Source organism: Bacillus rossius, chromosome 2 (genome assembly GCF_032445375.1).
Source record: "Bacillus rossius redtenbacheri isolate Brsri chromosome 2, Brsri_v3, whole genome shotgun sequence".
NCBI lineage: Eukaryota > Metazoa > Arthropoda > Insecta > Phasmatodea > Bacillidae > Bacillus > Bacillus rossius.
The window spans coordinates 76,603,482-76,628,664 of NC_086331.1; the positions used below are offsets into that span (position 1 = coordinate 76,603,482).

The 25,183-nt window shown below is 34.6% G+C and overlaps 1 protein-coding gene across 18 annotated transcripts in view; it reads left to right on the forward strand.

Annotated features, from left to right (window-relative positions):
• The window catches only part of LOC134529384 (basic salivary proline-rich protein 3-like), a 342,223-nt gene that overhangs the window by 121,629 nt on the left and 195,411 nt on the right, over nucleotides 1–25,183 (forward strand). For 16 of the 18 annotated variants that reach the window (XR_010074557.1, XR_010074554.1, XR_010074556.1 and 13 more), the window contains exons 7-9: nucleotides 9,760–9,889; nucleotides 19,017–19,261; nucleotides 24,450–24,579. Coding sequence is in view for 13 of the 18 variants with exons in the window: in XM_063363394.1 (XP_063219464.1) it covers nucleotides 9,776–9,889; nucleotides 19,017–19,261; nucleotides 24,450–24,579 (489 nt within the window). In the remaining 5 variants the exon portion in view is untranslated. The remainder of the gene's footprint in view (nucleotides 1–9,759; nucleotides 9,890–19,016; nucleotides 19,262–24,449; nucleotides 24,580–25,183) is intronic. The other 2 variants (XM_063363388.1, XM_063363387.1) reach the window with 1 other exon arrangement.

Genomic DNA, 25,183 nt, shown 5'->3' on the forward strand with positions numbered 1-25,183 from the left:
TTTGATAAACTAAAGAACGCACGTCTTGTTAAATCAATAAGGAAAGGTGATTTTAAATGTTACACTGCATCTAATGATGTCTTACCTATTGAATGTTGTGCAACAATCAAGTTCAAGATTGCACATTTTTCCTGGCTGTTTCCATGTTTAGTATCAAAAGGCTTAGGTTTAGATTTCATTCTGAGTGCTTATTTCATGACTAAGTCAGGACTCATGTTGGACGTGCAAGAAAAATGCATATTCTTCAAATTTCAACCCTCTCTTAAGGTGAATTTTGCAGGGAATGATCACTGTCAAAATAATCTCGCGGAAATCAGCATGGACAAAAATAATAGTAAGGCATGTGATCCTTTGGGTCATTTAGTATGTGATCAGCGCCATGCTAATGAAACTTTGTGTAAACAATTCCCTAAAGTTTTAACTTCTGAATTAGGACTCACTAATCTTTTGGAGTACCTACGAAATTAAACTGCACGATAATGCTTATGTTAAGTGTCAACCATATCGTTTAGCACCGCCTCAGATGACTCTGTTACGAAATGAAGTACAACAGTTATTGGATAAGGGTGTTATAGAACAGTCAACATCGCAGTATGCCAGTCCAGCATTTTTGGTCCCCAAACCAAATGGAAAACAACGAATGGTTGTAGATTTTCGTCGTGTAAACCAAAAAATTCAAATTGAATCTGTCCCATTGCCCGATTTACATTCAGCCTTCCACTGGTTTTCAAAATTTAAGTTCTTTACGACAATTGATCTAAACTCAGCATATCATCAGATAACCTTGAAAAAGGAGTCAAAACCCATCACTAGCTTCTGTGTTCCTTGGAATTTATATCAATTTACATGTGTGCCTTTTGGATTAGCCACTGGTGCACAAGTACTTACCAGACTGTTGGAACAAATTTTTCATGATTTCAAGTTTAGATTAGTCTACAATTATTTGGATGATTTAGTAGTATACTCTGATAGTTTCGATGAACATGTAAACATTTGAAGGAAGTTTTCTCCCTCTTGGAAAAATCTGGTTTAACGGTGAATCCACAGAAAGTCAAGTTTGCAGTTCAGGAAATTTCATTTTTAGGACATAAAATTTCTTCGCAAGGCATTCATATTGATTCTGAGCGTACTAAAGCCATTAGAGAATTTCCTATCCCACGAGACATTAAAGGTGTAGCTCGTTTTATTGGCATGATTCAGTTCTTTGGTAAATGTATCCCCAATTTGGCAGAGAAAGCAGTTCCTCTTAATTACTTACGCAAGAAGAATGTTAAGATTGAATGGGGAGAAGAGCAACAAAAGGCCTTGAACACATTAAAAAATGATATAATCAGTCCGCCTGTTCTTCGTATGGCTGACTTTTCCAAAACTTTCATCTTGCAGACTGATGCATCTAGTTCAGCTATTGGAGCAGTTTTAATTCAGGAATTTGATGGTGAACGACATCCTATCGCTTTTGAATCTAGAACCCTCACTCAACAAGAAAAGAAAGCTAGTATCTATGAACTTGAATGTTTGGCAGTTGTGTTTGGCATTGATAGATTTAGACCCTATTTGGAGCACTCAGAATTCTTACTGGAAACAGACAATCAGGCTTTATCCTGGCTTTTGGCTCACCCTCGGCAGCTAGGAAAGATAGGTCGTTGGGTGATGAAGATTTCATCGCTAAAATTTAAAGTTCAGCACATTCGAGGTACTCAAAATGTCATTGCAGACACTCTCTCGCGCATGTTTGATAATTCCCACTCTAATAATTCTTCGGGTAACACCACTTGTAATGTTGTTGTAACTGAATTTCCCTTGGCATTTAAAACTATACAATCACATCAGGAAACAGATGATGAATTGCATCAAATTATCCAGAACCTAAAAGCAGGCATTCCTGAGAAACCCTATTTCTTGTCTAAAGGTGTTTTGTATTCAAGAATTCGAAATAACCAAAAAAGAATTGTATTACCTAAAGTTTTGAAACCCCTTGTCTTCGACTATTTCCATTCTTCACCTATAGGTGCACACCTTGGTATCTACAAAACGATAGATGCCATCCGGAAACATTTCGTTTGGAAAGGTATGCATAGTGAAATTTCTGATAAAGTAAAACAGTGTCATTTGTGTGCCCTTAGTAAACCCGCACAGCATACCCAACTCGGTTTTCTGTCATCATAAGTAGCAGATAAATCAATGCAGAAGTTGTTCATCGACTTTGTAGGCCCATTACCCCGGAGTAAATCAGGACACAACATGTTACTTTGTGTGCCGTTTCATGTTTCGGCACTCGTAAAATAGTAAAATTATTTTTGTTTTCTGTACCTAATAATTATTTTATATCGAGTCTTATAATGTTTACTTGTGTTTAATTACATTTTAAACCTAATTTAGTTTTTTTAAATTTAATTTTATTAATGATATTAACTTTAAATTTTTGTATTATATTCCATTAAGCACACAATTCTATTTTTTGTTTGGCTTCAGTCAAAACCTTCCATTTGTTCGCCGGATGTTCTGTGCTAGCCTAAGAGTTTTTAGTAACGCCCGCCTGTCCGCCGTGTCCCGGCGTGCTGTCCACGTGATTGTCAGCAGTTGCTTGCAGTTTCTCCTCGCTTCTTCACGTGATTTCATATAAAAAATCTGTACTCTAGACCATTTTTTTTCCTAGACCATTTTTTTTAGTACCGTCCACGCAACCTGGTGGCAGTTCGGTAAGCTTCCGATGCTCCATTGTTTTAGAATTACTTACCCGCTTCGTCCGTTGTTCTCGGCATTCGCCAAGATGGCTGCAGTCAGTGATGGTGGTTGATTAATGTACTTTTTCGCACCATAGTTTTTTTTTGTAGACATCTCACCATGAAGTGGTGTTTTTATTTGGTTCTACAAGATGATGTAAAGTTCAGTGTAAATTTCTTCAGCCTCCGATTTCGGTAAGTCACGAGAAAGCATGAGAGAGAGAGAGAGTGAGAGTATTTTTTTGTTGTTGCCTTTTTTTATTTAATTTTTGTTTCTCTGCAACCTTATGTTGCAGGAGGTTAACGTTTTGGATCCTCTTCAAGTTCTTTACGTTTTGGGTTATTCTTTAACCTACCTTCAAACATTATGTATTGAATCTACGTCCTGTCGGCCCGGGAAGCACGGTTCTGCGCCGGCTGCTGTACAAGTTTTCGTCTTGAACATGTCACGGATATTTTTCATCGTCAGCTAAGTCCGTTCCTTTTTTTTAATGAAATTTTATTATTGCTTGTCGTCCAAACGTTTCGTCACCTAACGCTTACAAAAGAAAAAAACTTTCGTCGCCTAATGTTGGGCAAAAGATTTTAATTACCTAATGTTTCCAAAAAAGGACTTTAATTACTAAAATGAAGTATTTTTGTAATATGTTTTGTTTTGTTCCTGAAGAAGATTTTAATCTACATTTAAAGTTATAGACTCAATTAGTAAAATCCTAATTATGGATATAACATGATATTTAAATTTATTATAAAAACTAAATAACTAATATAAAGTAATATTTAACATTATTAGCCTGTAATTTGGGTGCACCCTAGGTTTACTATTGATAACTAACATTCCATTTTAATGATAATTTTATGACTGTTGTTTACCTCTTCAGATGAGTCATTGTTTTTTTGTTTAGCTTTAAATGTATTTTCTAACTAAATATATCACCACTAATAGATGAAGATACGTATGTTGTTGTCATTTACTAAACTAAGTTCCTCTGGACTTACGTAATTATAATTGATGAGGTGTATTCTGTTGTGAAGCTGGTTTACCCTGACACGTTTCCAGTCAAGCATTTTACTTACATAAACAAATAATTTTATAATATCCATATTTATTTCATTATAATTTGGTAGCAGTAACAAGTCAAATCAAAATCAAAAAAAATAATAATAAATAAACAACCAGTTGTCACACTAGTTTGTATTGACGCATTTTCCAAATTTGTGTGGCTTATTCCATTGAGAAAAGCTGATGCGGCATTCCACAAATCAAGCCCTTCAACAAAATTTTTTTCAAAACTTTGGCATTCCCTCATCCATCGTTTCTGACAATGGATCGCAATTTACTTCTAAATTATTCAAAAATATGTGTTTCACTCTTGGTATTCAGCACATAACTTAGTCTCCGTACTATCCCCCGCCTTCGCATGCGGAAAGGTTCAACTGTAACCTCCGATCAGATAGCGTTAATCGCTTTCCATGCGCAAGACCAGAGTAGTTGGGACAATAATTTGGTTTGGTTCCAAATGGCTTTTAATTATGCTCGACATGAATCTCACAAATCTACACCATACAATTTGATGTTTACCTTCACTCCTAACAATCCTTTGTCAAATCTTTGGTGTCTAAATGATCTTCTGCCAGATGATCCAAAAAACGTAAAAGAAGTTTGGGCAGCTGCTCTTAAAAATCTAAAAAAATCTCATGATAGAAGTAGAGTAAAATACAACAAAAATCGGATTGACAATCCTTTCAGACGAGGTGACCTCGTCTTGTGTAAAGCACACCCTGCCAGCAAAGCAGTTGACAAAAGGATGGCCAAATTATCTTTTCGCTGGTCAGGGCCTTATCAAATACGTTTTCTAACACCCGTCAAGGCTAGCCTGGCTAACCCTGATACTGGAACTTGTGTTACAAGAGCTCACATTTCTTACTTAAAGAAATATTATTCTCCGCCTTCAGGTTGAGTCCTCGGCAACCCTGAGACTACTGTTGGCTTTTGAGTTTCTTCTGTCTTTGACTTAGTTGATCGTGGCCTGATCACCCACTGATCCTAGTCTTGGAGTCATGAGCAATTCTTAACACTATTTATGATTTTCATAGGCCTATGAAATACAATCCATGATGTGTAATTTATGATATTATAATGTACCTTGCTATGTTACATTCTCAATTTATGATCTGTTTTGTCAACACTTTTTATATCTGCAAAAATCCATGGTAGTAATATTAAGTATGTTGCAACAAGTTTGAGCTCATGATTTTATGTTTATTCATTTGTTTGTGTTTCTGTAAAATTTTGAGGAAATTTGGGAAACTAGGTTGATTTCATTGCTTAGCTCCATTTAATAATGTAATGTTTTTATTATTTTGTAGTAGGATCCTAATGGTTGTGGGTTAGAATTTTTTTCTTAACACTAATAATTATTTTTCTCTGGTTTTGTTTGATTTTTGTATGTTCTAGTGGACCTGTGTTTTCTAACGTCTTCCTCCAGTTCCTTGTCCACATCATGCTCGGAACGTGGTTTCTTCTTGTTGGTGTCTTCTACTGGGTTTACGGCAACATCACGGTAAAACCTCTCAATTCGGGATTCCTTTTTGAATATGGTGATAGTCTTCTTTTTTCGGACAATTTCTACACTTTGGTCTTAATTTTTATCTATTGAACCCGGAAAGTGAGTGCAAACTTTTAGAAGATACTTTGAATGATGTGATCTCAGTTAAAAAAATTCAACAGAAGGAAATCGTTACTTGGAATCAGAACTTTGGCTTTGCAGTACAGCAACTCCATGAAAACTTTATAGCTTACAAGTCTGAAACTTTAACTCTAAATTCTCTTTTACCACATGAACACTCACGAAGAATAAAACGTGGTTTATTTAATTTTGGTGGAAAAATTCTGAAAACTGTATTTGGAACTCTAGACAGTGAAGATCGTGCCAGCTTGGAACAACGCTTAAGACATGTCTCAGAAAGTCAGGATGAAATTTCGGGTAGTGTCTTAAATCATATTATCATGGTAAAAAATTTAGAAGACAGAGTACTTAACAATACTATACTAATAAAAAACCTTGCTAAACATTGTTTGGACAGTCATAATGCCTTCTATAAGCTAGTGAATACCTCTCTACATGAAATTTGGGACAAATTTCTGTTAGTGAGTTGGCGAGTGGATTTGAACACACTTTTGTTTCAGATAAGTGAAGAAGATCTCTCTAGTGCACGTTTGGAACTCTCTGATTTGAGACAAGCTATAGAAAGTAGTGTACATGGAAAATTAAGTTCTGTCTTGTTACAGCCTAATTTCTTTATTAATTTGTTAAACAATGTTCAAAAATATCTTTACCTTTGCACATGATAACTCCTGTTTCTTCTGAAAATCTATACGTATATTATGGCCTTAGTACTGTTCAAGCAGTAATATTTAATTATTCTCTTAATGTGATTGTTAATGTACCCTTGGCAAATAAGGATAGCAACTTTCATTTATATAATGTTTTTGCTTTCCCCTTCTTATTCCCTAAATTTTATTATTATATGTTATTAAAAGTTCACAATATCTTGTTAGTCAGCCCAGATAGAAAACTTTTTGCACCAATTACATCCAGTCAATTGGCAGGTTGCAGGACACACGGCATCACCCTATGTCCCGCTACTTTCCCATTCTTTGATTCTCATATCAACAACTGCGAATTCAATCTTTTCTTGGGTAAACCATACTTTCAGTTTTGTGACTCATCTGTAATTTCTCTACATCTCCCTTTTGTTCAGAAAACTATTTCACTATGGATTTTTACCAGTAACTATTCTATTGACATCACATTCCTATGTCGATCCACCACAGAAAATTTTGCTCCATACACAATCTCATTAAGTGGTAGTGTAATTGTTAGCAATGCCACCCATTGTGATATTGTTGGTCCATTCTTTAAGACATTTGGTTCTGTAAGTTCAACCCTTATGTCAAACTTATCTTTACCCACCATACACCTCCCAAATGTTAATATTAACTATAGCCACCTAATGTTTTCAAACATTGCAAATCTGTCTCTTAATACGTCTATTATTCAGGATATTGATAACTTGTTAATATCTCAACCTAATGGTGCTCCTTTCCATGAAGTAGTTAAACATTTGCGGCCACACCAACCTATTGAATCACCCTCTCAGTTCAATTTTGTTGCCGTATCTTTATCAGTGGTCACCTTCTTTGGTATCCTAGTTTTTGGTCTGTTCCTTTGGTTGAAGTTGCAGTCTCTGAGAACCCCTTCTACCAGTCCTTCTCCTCCTATACATGCAGATACTGTTCTTATTCCTTTAGCCTCCTCTTCCACTGTGGAGTAATGTTTATTTTGTAATCGTTGTTTCAGTAATTCTAGGTAACTTGTTAATATTATTGTTGTTGGTTTAATTGTTGGGATTTTTGGTGTAGTTTTTTGTATTGAGGGTACGCTTGCCACCTTCCAGCTATGGCGCGCTTTGAGTGGTGGAGTATGTGCCACTATTCAGCATTTGCTGGGCATATGCTAAATTTCATATCATATATTTTTTTAAGGCAAACTGAAGAGCTGCTTAATTTTTTTATCAGTTATAATTACTAATATATTTGTTACTGTAGACAAATTAATATAACTATATAATAAAATAATAACATAATATGATTATAGTGGATTATTGTGATCTTTTCCTTTATCAAATATGAAATTTTGTAATGTATTTCTGAACTTAAAATATTGTAATGAAAAATCAAAAGCTAATTATTTAAGGTATTTCTTTGTAAGGCATTATGCCATAGGAATATTGGAACACAACTTTTGTTTTACACTGTTCTATACAGTGGTGACTCTTTGGTCACGGCTAAATTCCTAGCAATTTGCTGTCTCTGCCTTCTTCATGTCGTGGCAGCCATCGTAAACATGCTTTAGTTGTAGCTTCTGGTGTATCGTAATATTATGGAGTAATTTAAGAGCACCTAACCGCCTGAAGGGCGGTGGGCGTCCTGGTGTGACCGAGCCATGTCTGAACTGAAATGAATACCTGATTTTCAACTAGGAGTGGATTTCCCTCCTCTCTCCTACGGCCTCAGGATGTGCACCAGATAAGATTACTCTTGTGTTCTCCGCATGTAGCATGTATTCATCGGACAATTAAATTTCTCTTTTGGATACATTAACCTGCTAAAGTTAAAATCAAATTCGAACATTAAAAAAAAGTTATATGTATTGTAGGGGGCCTACTCTATAATTAATTATTTTCCTGTTATAAACTATTTGGGGCCCCAGAGATAAATTTATGATCAATTGCGAGATTTAATAATACTCAAAAAAGTCACTTGTTTTTTTAAAGAGTTTATATTAATTATTGTATTTTTTTGTGTAATTCATAATATTTATATATATATAATAAAGAAAATTAAAGTGTAATATGGCTGCCCTCTGAAATATGTCTAATTAATTTTTTTATTCATACCTTCTAACCCTCAAAATTTCTTCAGCATAAAGTTTGTTTGATCTTTAATATATATACTTTATTAAACACCTATTGTTCTTAGGCAGCATATTAAGTCGGCCCTCTTTGTGCTTAACCTTTCCATTACAGGATGACACATTGCTGAACCCATGTTCCTCGGGCTTCCTCTGCTCACTTTGAACCAAGGGTTAACCTAACCAAAGGGGAAAGGTAGAGCGGTAGATTGACAATCTTTGGCAAATGATGAAGGACACGGTCAAGTAAAAAGTAATCCAAAATGGCCACTTGGCATAACAGTACAAGATGGAGGTTGATACCTCAGTATCAAAACCTTAACCCTGTGCCAGCAGCTCCCAAATATTATTAAACATATCTCATTTCACTTCTTAAGGGTTGAATTTAGTAAAATATAAAAATTGTAGTTGGTATTTTTCATATTATTATTATTGGTAACAAAACAATTACTAACTTAATCTATTTCTAAAACATAATATTATTAATCTTATAAAATATACTTATCCATTTATTTATAACTATAAGTTAGAATTTATCAAAATAAAAATGGTCATTGTGTTTGTATGTTTTTTATTGGTACCCAATAATATTTATAAAACTTAATTTATTTTGGAGATATTACTATCCAACTTATAACATTCTTTACCAATTTTAACCGCTCAGGAGTTGATTTTAATCAATATAAAAATGTTGTTTGATTAATATTGTATGTTAATTATTTGTACAAAAATCGTTTCTTTATCTTAATTAGTTTCAGAAATATTATTAATTTAAAACGGTGTTTACTCTTTTCTCACCCCCTTAGGGTAAAAAATCTGAAATTATTCATAGGTAGCCTCTTTTTTTAGGATTGATAAAAAAAATTCTAATGAAATAAATGTTCATCAAAGTAGTTTTCGATTGATGCGCAAACAAACAGACCAAAAAATTAAAAATAACTTGTTTTAGTTCTAAATAGCGTAAAAAACTATTTCCAACATATTTACATCATTTATTCCAATGCACAAACTGGTGTCCCCCCAACACTTTAGTTTATTTGGTTTGTTTTACGTGTTATGATACAGCTCGAGGCCATTTACAGAATGACACAAAAAACAAACACATAAACATACATTAACAAGCAAAAAAAAAAAAATTGTACAAATACTTAAACCTTTAAACAAAACAAAAGTTAAATATGGGTTCAAAATCAGTTTTGGCAGAGTTCCTGCTCGCAGGGGATTTTCTCAAAAAAAAAGGTTTGTAATTAACTTGGAACAACGGTGCCAAGTTTCAGATCCAGTTTTATTGCTGTAATGTGACGTAAGTGGCCTTTTCGGGTCGTTACAACCAAAATAACTCCAATCAGGAACGTTGGAGGTTACGAAAACACAAACAATAAGGAAATGTTTTAGTCACAATGTATGAAGTTGTGCTTAACTAAGTGTACTTGTTGTCATAAGAAGGATGTCATTAAGCATAACAAAACTCATAAAAATGAATATTGTACGTACAGTAAAAACCATGTGGAGAGAAATGCTGGGAACGCGACTTACTTAGCAGACATCCATTGCGACAGGAAGCTGATGACGTGAATGCGGGACCTCGTCAGTCGTCTCCCCTCAAGCCCCCAGTTGCCGGTGCCAGCGCTTCTCCGCCAGCCCCCGCCAGACGGGGGCCCAGTCCAGCGCCAGGAAGGAGGAGCTGAGGTACAGTGCAATGCTTTACATTCCAACCTAAACTACTATACATTTTATTAAAATTTTATATAAAATAATATTTGCAAATCATCCAGGGACATTAGTAATGCTACAGAAATTTAGTAAATAATAATAAAACAACTTGGTATAATTTATTTTATCATATTAAAAAAATTAAAAATTTATAAATCCATACTCTTGTTCTTTTCATGTGCATCTACGCCTTTTTGCAACAGAGCACAAGACACAGAAATCAAAACAATGTATTTTTATACGAACATTCAAAAGTCTGAATCGATAAAGAAATTTTGTTTACTCCAGGTACTACTCATCGCTAAATTTCCGTAAAAACAGTAATTTATAACCGTTTATTCGCTCTAAACTTAAAATATTACAAACTACTCCAAGTCTCTGACATTTTAAACGGAATATTCTGAAACTGCATCATTTGAATCAGTGAAAACCTACAGATAGAATTTTTTTAATGGTTATTACTCGTTCATTTCTTTATTTCACAAAAATTTCATATAAGTTTCATAGAGAAGTCTATATATTAACCCGTCACTAACCACTAACATAATAGTCTTTTCAGTGACTAACATTTCATTGAGATGAATCGCTGATCAGATCATTAGAGTATGATTAATAACTATGGACTGCAACTTATAAGAACTTTGATATTAAACTATATAAAAATCAGCACTAACCTGTCTCAAATCCACTGAAAGTACGCAAATCTATCTTTGGACATTTGTGATTTCAACAAATATTTTCAATGTTTTAAAAACAAAACGTGACATATGTATTTGTATAATATTTAAAATTTTGTTGAAAGAATGAATGCCTTTTGAAATTGTAAATATCATTTATTAAATAAAAGACAAACAATTGTGTAAAAAAATTAACTAAGAAATGTTCTTAAAAAATTACGTAATTATATTTTATTATGTATCAAAGATATATCTTGTTGATGAATTATTTTTTTGTTAAAATTACGATATATATCAACGAGAATACTGAACAACATTTAGAACAGAACAATGCAAATAATAAGTATCACTAAAGAATATTATGAAGAATTTAACAAAGTCTAACATGAAATTATAATAAATGAAATAATCAATGAATTATATGATTCGTAGAAGTCAAATTTTATATTTGTCAAAAATTATTTTTGGGGTATTAATTCACGTTATTTTTCGGATGCCGACTGGATCTCATGAAAATTTACATTTGAAATCAGTTTCCATTATAAATACAATAGTATTATATCTCCCCGGACGACAAGAAACAATAAACATATAAAAAAATTCAAATGATGCAATCACATGCAATCGGACTAGATATTAGAAACGTATTCATTTATGTTCATTGTTTGGAGTTGATCCTGGTGCCAGAAAATATTTAGAATTTTTCAGGTCTCTGCTAATGACCTTTCCTTCTTCCCTCTTTATCGCCTTCGTTTAGCATTCAATATTTCACCTTATTGCTTAACCATGGTTTGCATGTGTCGGTATTCTTGATATCTGAGAAGTAAAGACTCAAGCACCAATCAGAGAATAAAACCTGGGAAGCCATTTCTAGCGGACGCCTACCTGGTGTTGATTAGTAAAGCTGTGTCCTACACACACAATATAGGAAGATTATTGAACATATAATAGCATATTTAACTGTGTTAACAACATAACCTTTCGATAAGTCACCGATACAACTAACTAGGCCTATCACTTATTGTAAAAAACTTTTTTGAAGTCCTTTAAATTGATAAAACCATTAAACCAGACTGAAACCAACCAAAATTTAAATTTTTTACCCAATTGTTGTGTTAACTAAAATTTGCTACAATTTTCATATTTATGAAATATATACTAACCTTATAATATTCTTATTTTTGAAATAAACTGTAGCACTGACTTATATGATGTAGTAAATGCTAAAACGCTTATGCACATAAAAATTAAGTGTCGCTTTCTACGTGTACTTTTTAATGGTTTTCTGGATGTTGGACTGGGGAGGGGGGAGGCACTAATTAGCATCATGGAGACTAAGTCATTAGAGATTTAACTCCAAGTGATACTGACTAGAGATATTAAGACATTGAGTCCGCCAGGCCTACATTTGTAAAGTTTCTAGTAGTTGCCTGGAGTGATTTCAGAATGTCATGAGAAAACCATATGAAGATGCCGAGTCCTATGATTGTTGCAACCTCTCTTTTATTAGCTGAATGAAATGGTGAACACTATTGTTGTAGTTTTGGCTAAGTCCCAATATTCTTTTTATGTTAGCTAAAAAATTGTTTATCATTGCCAACTATATCGTCCTCCGACACAAATATTGTGTTAAAATTAAAATAATTTTTATGATTATATAATAAAAGCATTAATATAAAAGAAAATGTTTTTGGGTAGGCTGTTTAGAATCACGGCTACAAATATTTAACATGAATAGGTCGTTCTAGGCCGCGGCTGATTACTAACGGCGATGCCTGCACTCGTACTTCACCAGGCAACGTCCGCTATTTTAGGTTTCCTCATCTCCCTACATAGTTGGGTACGTTTGGAATTGTTGAGTGGCACCTTTTCGGAATCGTCACATGCTGTTCTTTCTTTTATTCTTCGTTCTTGCAATTCCGATTTTATTACTGTATCAAATGCCTCGATATTGTATTTTTTCCGCAAGATTCTTGAATGTATTCGTTTTAAAGTGGTTGCATCATAAAACTTTTTTTAAAAACTTCACAAAAGGGGTTTTAATAGTTTACTATTGTTCGCACAAAATGAATCTTATTTGATTATATTAAGTGGATTTAGTTATGCAATAGATATATTATATTAGTCACCTGGAATCTTATGTTTGATAAACTTGTATTTTGTTTCTTAAATTGACTTGTTAATATAAAAAGAAATTCTTTATAAATTCGCATGCGTAAACCCTTATCCTACTTTTATAATACACAACTATAATATACTAAGCATGGTTTAATTAGGCTAACGTTTCAATACTATTTTGAATTTTTGTTACAGTTCACTTTGCAAACTGCATTCCGTATTTATAACATGTATTCACGTCAAAAAAAACTGTATTTACGTCTTGCTGTTTTATGTTTATAACCTTTGTTCATAACTAGGTTAATATTATCTTTTGACTTATTTACCATAACTAGAAACCGGAAAAATCCGCGGATTCATTTCGTGATAGACTATAATCCAAAAACGTTTGCCTTTTTACTGCATCAGTGATTGGGCCACAGTTTATCTGAATTACACATGGCCAATTAGGAACCTTAAACAAAAGAAGTAGCGAATCACTAGCGTCCCATTTACGAGGTGTCACTCGTCAGTAGCCAATGAGCAAATGTATTTTCCCGCGTGCATAGAATATCATGGAGTATATCCTACAGGTCATTGAACTCGCGAATTTTTCCGGTCTCTAACCATAACATATCTGAAGATTGATTCCATGATAGCATTAAACACATTAGCATTAAGTAGAATGATATTTTTTGTGCGTTTGTATGCCAGTGTTAGTTTCACATATTCTTTAAAATTAATTCACTATTAGGAGTAGTGAATTTCTTAAATAGTATTTATTAGTTTTACCATATTCTAAGACTCTTTATTGGTCTGACAAGAAAAGCTAAGGAAAAGAATTTTGTTACAGACATACATTTTGTTAATTATGCTACAACTGTTACTATAGTACGCAGAAAAATTATTCAACTGTAATGGTGTTATAATATCTAAAGCCCTGCGAAATTATTGTATACTTCTGGTACCAGGTTAGACTTGATAAACTTAATAGACTCTATATAATCATATCAGAATTCTTCCTTTCTTGATTAGTGGCATGTTCCTTCTGTAATTATATTGTCATGTTTTTGTTTTGTTGTCTGATATTGGCTTCTCATCTTCTGAAGAGTGTCAAATTCCTAAGTAGGTATCAATATTTTTTGGCAGTTAAATCAACAATAATTGGGCATTAAGCTTCTTCCCAATTAATAATGCGAATTCTGATGGTTCTCATTAAGGTTAGTTTTCATGGCTCTTGCTACTTAAACACAGTTTCACATGAAAATTAGTATTAATTAGTTATTAAGTCCAACGAATGTAAGGAACTTTCTGTACTTCATGTCGGAAACATTCCATATTTCGTAAGCAAATAAATTGTTTTTCATTTCCATTCCAAACGGTGGCATGAATTAAAATGCAGTAATTAATGTCCCGCTTTGGAGAAATGGTATTTTCCTTTCGTTTATATTTTGTATCTCTTTCATTGGCTTGTTGTTTCCCCCAGGCAAGATAAATCTACACCTTCGGTCACTAGTGAGTGAAGCCCTGAAAAATTTGCATTATTAAATGGTACCAGGATGAACTCCTCATACTTGTACACAAAAGAGTCGCTATGTATTATCCATTGGCTTCTTTCACATTTTTACTTTACTGTTTGATTGCATTTGGTTCCTTTGCTTTTCCTGATGCCATGACCTGCAATACTAGCTTTATTGTTGTTATTAAAGCCATGCTAGAACGCATCTCATTTGATAAAAGGTCGTTTCCTACTTGAGAAAATTCCGTGGTTTGTCCCTAGTGGAAAAAGAACCTGTACGGCAACTTTGGGAGGAAAATATCTTTCCACACAACTAGCAGGCATCTATGGCTGTTGACCGTTTCATTAGGTGATGGAGCCAGCTTTGCTTGCTTGCTCTTTGAAAATGTAATTTTTTTCAAGTATCGACATGTACCGAAGTATGGACAGTTATTTATCTCGTGAAGATTATTTTGTTTGCTAGACATCAATACACTTGGTTATCGTCTGCAAAATTAATTCCGTAACTGGCTCTGTCTGGTGTCATTATTAAGGTGCGGAAAAATATACCGTTTCATTACGCAAAAAGTCAAAGTTCATAACATAATACATTTTTCCTGTTTCTTCAGTTGATTCACATTCTACAAGATGGACTCCAAGCCAATAAGAAATTCTCAACCAAAGAAGTATTTATTCAAGGGTAAATTAGTTTAGACATTCTTTTAAATGAGCAGCTAATGGATTCTATCCTTGACGTTTATATTAGTCTTAAAATGACCGATGGAGTGTTGACTAACATAATGACCAAGAATTGTGTGGAAACTAAGTCAAGTCAAAAATATCACCTGCAAACAAGAAAGGAGTAATACACAGTGTTTCGTAACCTAGATTTACCCTAAATATTTTCGTGATAAATGGACTTTTTTTATTTAAAGTAAAGAGACATGTATTTATTCATAATCATAATATCAAGCCTCTTTTTACAGTGTTGGCGAATAATAGACGTTCTGCATTACAGTAATCGTGTTCTCATTGGTCGAGTCAAGCGCAAGAAAGCACCTTTCAAAGACCATAGCCAAAAATTATTCATATTTTTAAACCTTATTACAACATGTAGTCTAACCAACAGTCACATTTTTACTAAAATTAAAGGTATCTATAAATTATGAGTAGAGACCAGTGAAAATAGCCATAAAATTTGAAGCAATGCTTGAACACATACCAATACTCATTTGAATGGCATTCCCATACAAATAATAAAAAATCCAATAACATCATTACAAGATTTATAACACCCAATCTGAACATTGTAATACCCCAAGTGTCTTAAAGAATAATTAAATAAGAAGGTAAAAATATTTGGAAACTCTGAATACTGGGGCCCTCATTTAATAACTATAAAAAGTCAACAACAGAGGCAACACTAGGAGTAAACAAAGCAAATTTAGAGACTTCCTACGAACACTAGGGAGAAAAAGGGATCGTTATTATAGATTAATTAAATAAAAACAGTAGTTACGTCTATAGACTTACTTATTTTATTAATCATTGTTCTTTCTTTTTTTATAGATTAAATTTTCCTTTGTAACATCTAATTTTTATTGATAAGTGATCTTAAATAAATTCCTCACAATTACACTGATTATATTATATCCTTTAACTTTATTTACGATGGGGCCGGCCTTGAATGTTTAACAAAAATAACAATATTTAAAGAACATGAATGAAATTAACATTGCTAACTTTACAGGTTGTACATATAGTCCTTGCAAAACATTATATAAATTTCCTCTCCTCGAACTCCTTTAATTGTCCGCTGTCTTAACTGGGTTATACTATTTTTGAGTTCGTGAATAAAATGATAGAATTATGCGAGTATCACCCGGGGCTGTAGGTAGAAGGTGATCGAGGTAGTAGGCCTAAAGATGGTGGATTCTGCTCAGGATCCCACTCCAGAGGTTCTGGCAGAGGATTTTGGCTACCCCAAACTTGGAACCCTGTCTGAAACAGAAGTCCAAATTCCAAAGAATCAGACCTGTTTCCAGACAGTATAGTTAAATGGCGCAAAAGGCCAATAAAGGGAAATCAAAGGGGGGATGATGTCAAGACTTACCAGAACAGGGTGTTGGTCCTGGCGCTAAGTAGAGGGCGTCTCGTCTCCAAAAACCCGAACCACGATATGCGGTAGACACGAAAGTCTTCATGATTTAAGAAAAAAAAAATTATTAAAAAAACTAAGGTTCTCTACTTTTAACTAAACTACTGACTGGTTAATATTAATTTTAGATAGGGACTTCATCCCTCTAGTCTGAGAAGACTACATAATTCGAGATGCGATGCCGATGATTCGCCGAAGATCGCAAATACAAACGGTACCAGTCAGTCAGGAGGCGCGCACCGAAGTCCCTTCAGCGCGGGATATCGTCAGTATATAATACGCGCGGGATCTCTAGAGAATGGGAGGGGGGTTAGGCTCTGAGCCGAAAATTACCGAGCCCACCCGAAGGTGTCCGGCATAAAAAATATCAGATCTTACTGGAGTGACTGCGCGACTGAGGCGCTATCTTTTGGTGGCGAGAAGAAGTACTAATAAATCGACTTGTGGCCGACGAGTGTGTCACTGCTAGGAGTATAAGGAGTTACCAGTGTTGCCACCTAGCGGCCCGAGACATAAGGGGGAGAAAGTTTGTCGTTACCTCCGCGCGAAAGCGCTGGTGTCGGCGCTGCCGACGCCCACATGTGGCGTTAGTGACCACAGCCGTCGCTAGATGTCGTTAAGGTCTAGAATCGTATCTGCGGCTGTCAAGCCTGAGATGGCCTTGAATTCGGTTACCGTCCCCGTGAGTTCACAAGCGGTTATCGCTCCTGGCTTCACTTCTGAGAAGAATGGGTGGGGGAGCAGGGGGGGATGGCTTCAAAAAATGCATAGTCTGTGGGACACAAGGCCCACGGGATCCTCCTGTCGTGTCTTGTTGCTAGTGAACCTTATACCAATTCGTGACAGAGTTAGCAGGGCTCAGCTTTGCTCCACAAGCTGCTGTAGGCAAAAGTAGTCATGCGGAGAAATTAAGTTACCGGCCTCCGACGTGCCTATAGGCGGGAGAAATATTAGCCAGACTGCTAACATAGCATTAGGCTGGGGAAAAAAAATCAGCTCGCCTCTGAGAAACGAGGCTGAGGGCCAGGCCGTAAAGATATAAGATGAGTAAAAAAATTAAATTTCCAAAAAAAAAATAATTATGATAACAAAATTTTAAATAAAACGTGCCTAAATCCCTAATACACGGCACAACATATTGCAGTATCCAAAGAACAGAACAGAACAACTTATTAATTTGGAACAGAGGAATGTAATGAGAACTTTGCAGATTTATAGTTTTAGGGAGTAGTATACAATAGCCCATCCTGCGGCTGGAGCAGACTGGATCTCCGCTATTTGGTATGTGACATCATGTTGGCCATCTTTGATAATCTTGACATTTAACCCTGACATTGATGATTGGCCTATAGCATGAACCTTGTCATTGACCTTGACCTGGGATTCATCTTGGATTTTGCCATTTCAAAAAAATGACAACACATTGGCCATTTTGTAATCGAATGCCCGAATTACGAACATTACATTTTTCTTTATGGTGATATAAAAAACTTGAAACCTTCTGACATATTAGATTCTGTTATTTTTTAACTATGAAGTCATATCCACAGTCTTGAAATTTGATGGCATGTTTACTATAGTTTTTATGACATCATTGAAACCGTATCGTATGACCTTGAGTTTGACTTTTGATACATCGACATCCATCTTTGATGGTTCATTATAGTTTCTAGCACTTTCTGCCATATTTTACTCTGCATATTATTTTTATTTTTAAGATATGTCCATCATCTTCGTTTCAGCTGTATGTTTTTAGAATGCACCAGTTTCGCTCGAAATCATTTACATAAGGTCGATGTTGCATTAAATACAAGTATTGATTTTATCCTTATAGACATATTCTATTTAATTTTTTTAAACAAAATACATTCGAAGCCAGGTAGGACCTATGGTATGAAATTTGACAATTCAGACATAATACACACTGACAATTAAATAAGGTAAATATGAAAATAACACATAATATACTTAATATTTTAATAATAAGGCATAATAGTAGCACCTATTTCATGCAGATATTCCATCTTTTTATATTCAATGTTTTCTATTAAGGGCGCTAGTGGCGCATAATGCACACATTGTTTGATAGAGTGTGCTAATGTTATATTGATTTAATTTTTACACACAAGACTGCAACAGTATTTATTATCAGACTGTCGTAGCACCAACCACCCTGTCATCCTTAATGCCACATTTTCAAAAAGCTGTAATTATTATAATTAAATTTCAAAGAAAACAAAATAATTAAAGTTTATCTAATTTCTTAAGTGATTGATTAAATTGATTCGTGTCCTTATTCGATACATGATCTATGAAAAAGTTAGTTTGGGTTAAAAATAATTATTTTATTAAAATCACTTTAAATTAACATTTTACCATATAAGTGCCTGGTTTAAAAAATAAAGAAACAAATTTTTACAACTGAAAAGTATTTCATAAATTCTAACCTACTACAAAAAATAATATGCAAATCTTTACAGTTCATTTCAATTCAATGTAAACAAAACATTTAAAGAGACAAAACTCATGAATATTATTCTAGATAAAAATGGTTTAGAATAATGTTAATGACAAAAGGACAAATTGTTATGACTCGCTCTGAGCACTCTGGCAAGTGGCTTCGAGGCTCGCTCTGAGTCAAACACGAGGTGTCAGAAATTTCAACACCGCCAGCGAAACAGCGACGCGGGTCGCCGAAGGCCAACCGCCGCTGCGAGAGAAAAGTGGACAACATGGTACGTCAACACGGACGCGGACAGAAGGATAAAAACGACAGCCGTCGTCGAGAAGGGGCTCCTTCTGCTCACCGGCGACTGGACGGCTGAAATCGTGACATCGGATCCACGGAGTGCTGTGATCCTCGGCCGCCGCATTCCGTCGTCGAGAACCTGCCGCGAGCATTACCCATCACAGCGTGGGTAAGGAACCTACCGAGGTGTGGTAGCGAGGCTCTCTGATATTTGTCGGAATTAGGTGGCAGCTAACATTGTAATAGTACGTGACAGTAAATCATGTCACTATATTAAATTGTCTTTCATTCTTAGTCTTGAGCCTCCAATCACCCTGTCTTAGAATAGTCAAGAATTAAGATCATCTTCTAGTTGAATCATAACACAATGTACACCATTATAAATAACAGTAAAATTATGGACTTGATGAATACACCTCGTTTATTTCCGTCTTTATGGAATGTGAAGCGAGTATTTGCATTTCTTCAAGTGTATTTTAATGTTATCTTTACTACTAAACTTTGTATTAAATTTCTCACAGCCAAAAATTTGAAAGGAGGTTTCTTATCAGATTCTTTCTCTTCGTAACAACCAGCATTATTCGTATTCGAGTTACATCTTTACACAGTAATGACATCGAAGCTGGGAAAATGTCAATGCACCATAAGTGGTCAGTGCTGCTGAGACTGCAGCAATTGAATTGCTTTTCGCTGACTTAACGACATTCTTCGAAGTTTTTTGCTATAGACAACACTGCACCAGTTGAAGACTCCTCTAGTGTTGTTGGTGACATTAGTACATATTCCATCCAGACTTTGGTCGTCGTCAACGTCACTGCCACCGATATTGCCACGGTTGTCTGCCTTGTTGCCATTGAGACCACGTATACAACGGAATTTATACATGCTAGGTCATACTGGAACAAGAAATTCCAACTACCGATAGTACGCATGCCACCGACATCTTCGTTTTGATGCTACTGCAGCTATCAGATCTTAGTAAGGATTGACACGCAATAATGACATTTTTTAGGAAGAATCGGGACTACCTGAAACAAACTCTTTTGCATGAGCTAAATACACTTTCGGCGCTAAATGTGTATATTGTAGACAGCTGGAACCATGTAAACTCCTAGCCTCGTAACCTTGTAGCTATAAATCCTCGTAGCATAATAGCCTCGTAGTTTTGTAGCCTCCTAGCTTTGTAGCCTCATTGCCTTGTAGCCTTGTAGTCGTTTAGCCAAATTTTACTGGAACAGTTGGAGCCAAAGACAGTAAAAACCTTTCATACTTTCAGCCCGATAGCCTTATAACCTTGAGTCTTCGTAGACTTGTAGTTTCGTAGCTATGTTGTCTTGTAGGCAAGTATCCTTGTTGCCTCGCCACCTTTTAGCCTCATAGCCATGTATCACTGTAGCCATGCAGACTTGTAGCCAAATATCGTACTTCAAGTCTGCAATATCGTATTTTACCGATGTGATTGTATCCCTCAAATAAAATTTTATCCTCTGACGAGATTGTTTCCCTCTTTTGAGATCGTATCTCTCTGTTGAGATCATATCCTTCTGTTTAGATTCTATCCTTCTGATGCGATAGTATCCTTCTGATGAGATAGAGTATATTTGATGTATTGTTATCCCTCCGACTATATCGTATTCCTCTGTTGACTTCATATTCCTCTTTTGAGTTTGTATAATTCTATCAGCTCGTATCCCTTCTGAGAGGATTTTTTGTCCAAATGTGCGTACTTTTTGTTTCATGTGCTTCCTTTTGGTCGATTGTACTTCTTTAAGTCAAATGAGCTTCCTTTTTTTGAGTATACTTCCAAATGGGATTCTGTTTTGTCTAATGTGGTTCCAAATTTTCTTCCTTTTTAAATGTTTTTCTAGTAGTCATGTGCATAAAAGCGAGTTCCAGACTACAGGAATTTCAGTCCAGCTCTGGTTGTGGTACTGTGCAGTATGGTTAGTTTGACTCGTCTGTTATTAATCCGGTATCTGGCTATCCCTTAGAACTTTATGGCATCTTAAATGTCGAACTCGAACATTATCAATCAACTTACTGATGAAGTATCAACGAACATACCTTTATAATAAAACTTGGGGCTTGACTGTGTATATGGTAAACCGTATCGCTTCAAGAATCAGGCGAAGAGGTGCGCTTTTAAGACTATGAATACTATCATTATTTAAAATTCTAACAATGTGAAGGAGTATGTTTAATATGGTATCGAGAAACTCTATCGTAGGGAGAGGAAGTCTATCAGTAAAGGATTTAGCTGGTGTCTGTCTTCAGTAAACCAATCGGAGCTGCAAATTAGTCTTTTCAAGGTAATTCAGAAATTAATGTTTATTAGATTGGTAATTTAAGAAATTTTTCCTACAGTAAAATATAATTTACTTTAATTTTTTTTTGTTTGTAATTGGTTTTTTCCAACACTGTAATTTTTTTTTAGCAAGTTGATGTGATGATTGACTGAAGTGTCCTTTTTGCATCAGTTAAGGATCGTACTAAGTACAATAACAGATCGATTAAATAATAACATTAATAAGTGTTTTATGAAGAATTATGGAATTTTTCCCGAATTTCTAGCAAAAAATCATGGATTTTCGAGATGGCGGCTAAGAAGGCCGATAAAATGGCGGACTTTGCGATAGCTGATGGTCTTGTAATAAATACTACCACTGCAGTCTAGCGGATGAAAATATAATTAATATGGTGGCAGCATACTCTATCAGACAGACACTATATTATGTAATCCAATATGGTGGCTTCAAGCAGACGAAAATCATATGGTCGCCATTATGATATACTGGCAGATGTTATATTTAAATTGATATTAGTGGCGGGGATTAGTCTGCCGGTGGCTTCTATGTAGAAAGGATCCATTGTAATTTTTCTGCCCTCAGCGAGGTTCGAACCGAGGATTCCATGATGTAAGTGTGTTTTTAATTATAATTATTTTCAACTTTTTTATTAATATAAATTTTTTTCGAAGATTATGATAAAAATTATGTTTTTTTTTAATTGGGCTACATGAAGTCATAGAAAATGGCGGCCATAACATTTTTATGGGTTAGATCATGACCTCAGCAGCTTAGAGCGTCTTGTGGATGGCAAATTGAAGCATCTTAGTAAACATTTAAAACCTCTTGCTTTTTTCGGGGTTAAAAACGGGAATTTTCCTTTCAAAACGGAAACTTTTTCTTTTGAAATTGTTAAATGTTTTATTTTTAAAGTGTTTGAGAAATTTGGCAGTATATATTCAATTTTTTATGGTCAAGGTCAAATTTAAAGTAATCCCAAATGGCCACCGGACGTCACAACATAAGATGGCGGTTGGTACCTCAGCGCCTCAACCTTAAACCTGTGTCAGGAATTCCCAATTTTTATTAATTTTACCTATTTTTTAATTCTTAAGGGTTGAATTTTGTAAAATATAAAAATTGAATTTGGTATGGTATTTTTCATATCAAAAGTGTTGGTAACCAAAATCATTATTACCCTTAATCTATTTCAAAAATAATATTATTATTCTTAAAAAAAACTTTCCCCTCTATTTATCCCTAAAAGTTTGAACTCACCAAAATATAAAATTGTAGTAGTTTGTATTTGTATGTTTAGTATTGGTAACCAATAATACTTATTTCGCTTAATTAATTTTGGAGATATTATTTTCATTTTGAAATTATTCTTACCCATTTTTACCTTCTGGAAAAGAATTTTCAGTATATATAAATTTTTGGTTGATTGATTTTCTACCATGTTGATTATTGGTACCGAATATAATTTATTTATCTTAGTTTTAGAAATATAATTAATTTAATAACATGTCTACGTTTTTTTCACCAGCTAAGGGGTGGAATTCTGAAATAATTTATAGCCATGTTTTTAGGTTAGATAAAGATCATTCTAATAAAATAAATAGTCCAACAACCTAGTTTTCGATTGATGTGCGAAAAGACAGACAGACATATAAACAAAGGAAAATAATTTTTTTTGAGTTCTTAACTAATGCAATTAACTATTACTCACGTTTTTTATATCATTTTATCATATATACAAACTGGTTGCCGTCAACAGTTTTTTATTTATTTGTTTTTTTACGTGCCATTCTACAGCTCCAGGTCATTTACAAAATGACACAAAAAGCAAACATAAAAACATATATTAACAAGCATACACAAAAAAAATTCCTCAAAAAGCTTAATACTTAAAAATAAAAAAAACTTAAATATGGGTGCGGAACCAGGTCTACCAAAACAAGTAGGCCAGAGCTCCTGATCGCTGGGGCTCTTCTCAAAGAAGGTTTGCCATTAACTTGGAAATTCGTTGCCACGTTTCAGCTCCAGTTTTACTGTAGTGGAAAGGAGAGTCGCTCACAATTTCCATGGCTTTCAGAGGTGTCCTCCTGGCTGGGTCACAAAAGGGGTGCAGGGCTCAAGCTGTTAACACGTCATTTACTATGGGCTGTCTTATAACGAATAGCGAGAGACCTGCCCAATTGACATTATTTTTTGGCACCAGGAAAACACCACTCACTTTAACACAAATTATTCATGTACGTAGGCTACCGCCTTCTGTACGAACTGTTTATAATTTGATGATATTAATGTTTTATATTTGTTGATTTCTCACCCTTCAGAACATGTCCAATAAGGACATTCAAATGATTATTGGTATGTATTCTATTATAGTTTTTAATAATATGACATATTTTAAAGGTCTATATTAAAAGAATTACAGAGCTCTTAGTCTGGCATGTGAAGTTTTCGTTTAGTGTTGTTACCTTTATAACATTCCTTTTTGACACTTAAAATGCTGAAAGTGTAATTGTAATTAACGGTTTTAGACAGAAACATTTGGTACATTGTAAGTAGTATAAACACACGGAGGTAGCCATTATTTTTCAATTCAGTCTTAAATAATATGGTAAATTTGTACGTCCCATAGAGATGCGTTTTAGACTTTAAGTATGGACGTCAGTACAGTGATAGGCGAAAAGAGGCAAATAAAACAAGTTAATCGTGAGAAAATTTCACTCTTAGAGCTATCCTCACTTTAAGAGTGATAATATTTATCACAATCAGAACCCTCGTAGACATAATGTGACGTAATTGGATTTTTAGGGTCGTCACAAACATCATTACTCCAATGAGGAACATTAGAGGTTACGAAAATAAAACAAATTAAGAAATGTCTAGTCACCTAGTATCAAGTGTTGCCTAGCTTAGTGTCCTTTATGTCAAAAGAGGAATGTCATTCATCAAATTTAAACTCATAAAAGTTCATAAAAGTGAATGTTATACGTACAGTGAAAACAATGTTGAGAGAAATTCTGGGAAAGCGACTTACTTAGCGGACACCCATTGCGACAGGAAGCTGATGACGGGAATGCGGTACGTCGTCGGTCGTCTCCCCGCAAGCCCCCAGTTGCCGGCGCCAGCGCTTCTCCGCCAGCCCCCGCCAGACGGGGGCCCAGTCCAGCGCCAGGATGGAGGAGCTCAGGTACAGCAAAATCAAAACAATATTGGGCCTTAGCCAAATCTTTAATAATAATGTTCACCAGTTAATAAGTATCGAACATTTCGTTATGGGATAATGTGATTTTAAACGAGATATACTCTGATTAACAATTAATGTTCAATATAATTAAGAAGTAATTTTGAACAGTTTTTTTAAATATGTATGCATACCGGTATTTAATTAATTGAAACGTGAGGTATTTACATGGAATTGTAAGTCTTAATAAGCACAGCAAGACAGAGAATAAAACAATATTTATATTTAACTTTTCCAATCAATATTTTTTATTATTATTTCCACTTTGTGGTCTACCGTTACTAACAGAGCAGTACTGGGTTACACTCAGTTGTCAGTTTTTGTGGAAAAGTTATGCATGAGCTCAATATATTTCACTCAACATTAATATCACATCAAAACAAAAAATTAAAATTAATTTTTTTTAGCAGGATGGTCAAATAAACACGCAGCAACTTATTTGTATGAATAGAGAATTCCAAATAATTTATACATCAATATTAATTGAGAAATTACACATAGAATAATTAATTATAATGTTCTCTTATGTTTTTAAAGCACTTATATAGCA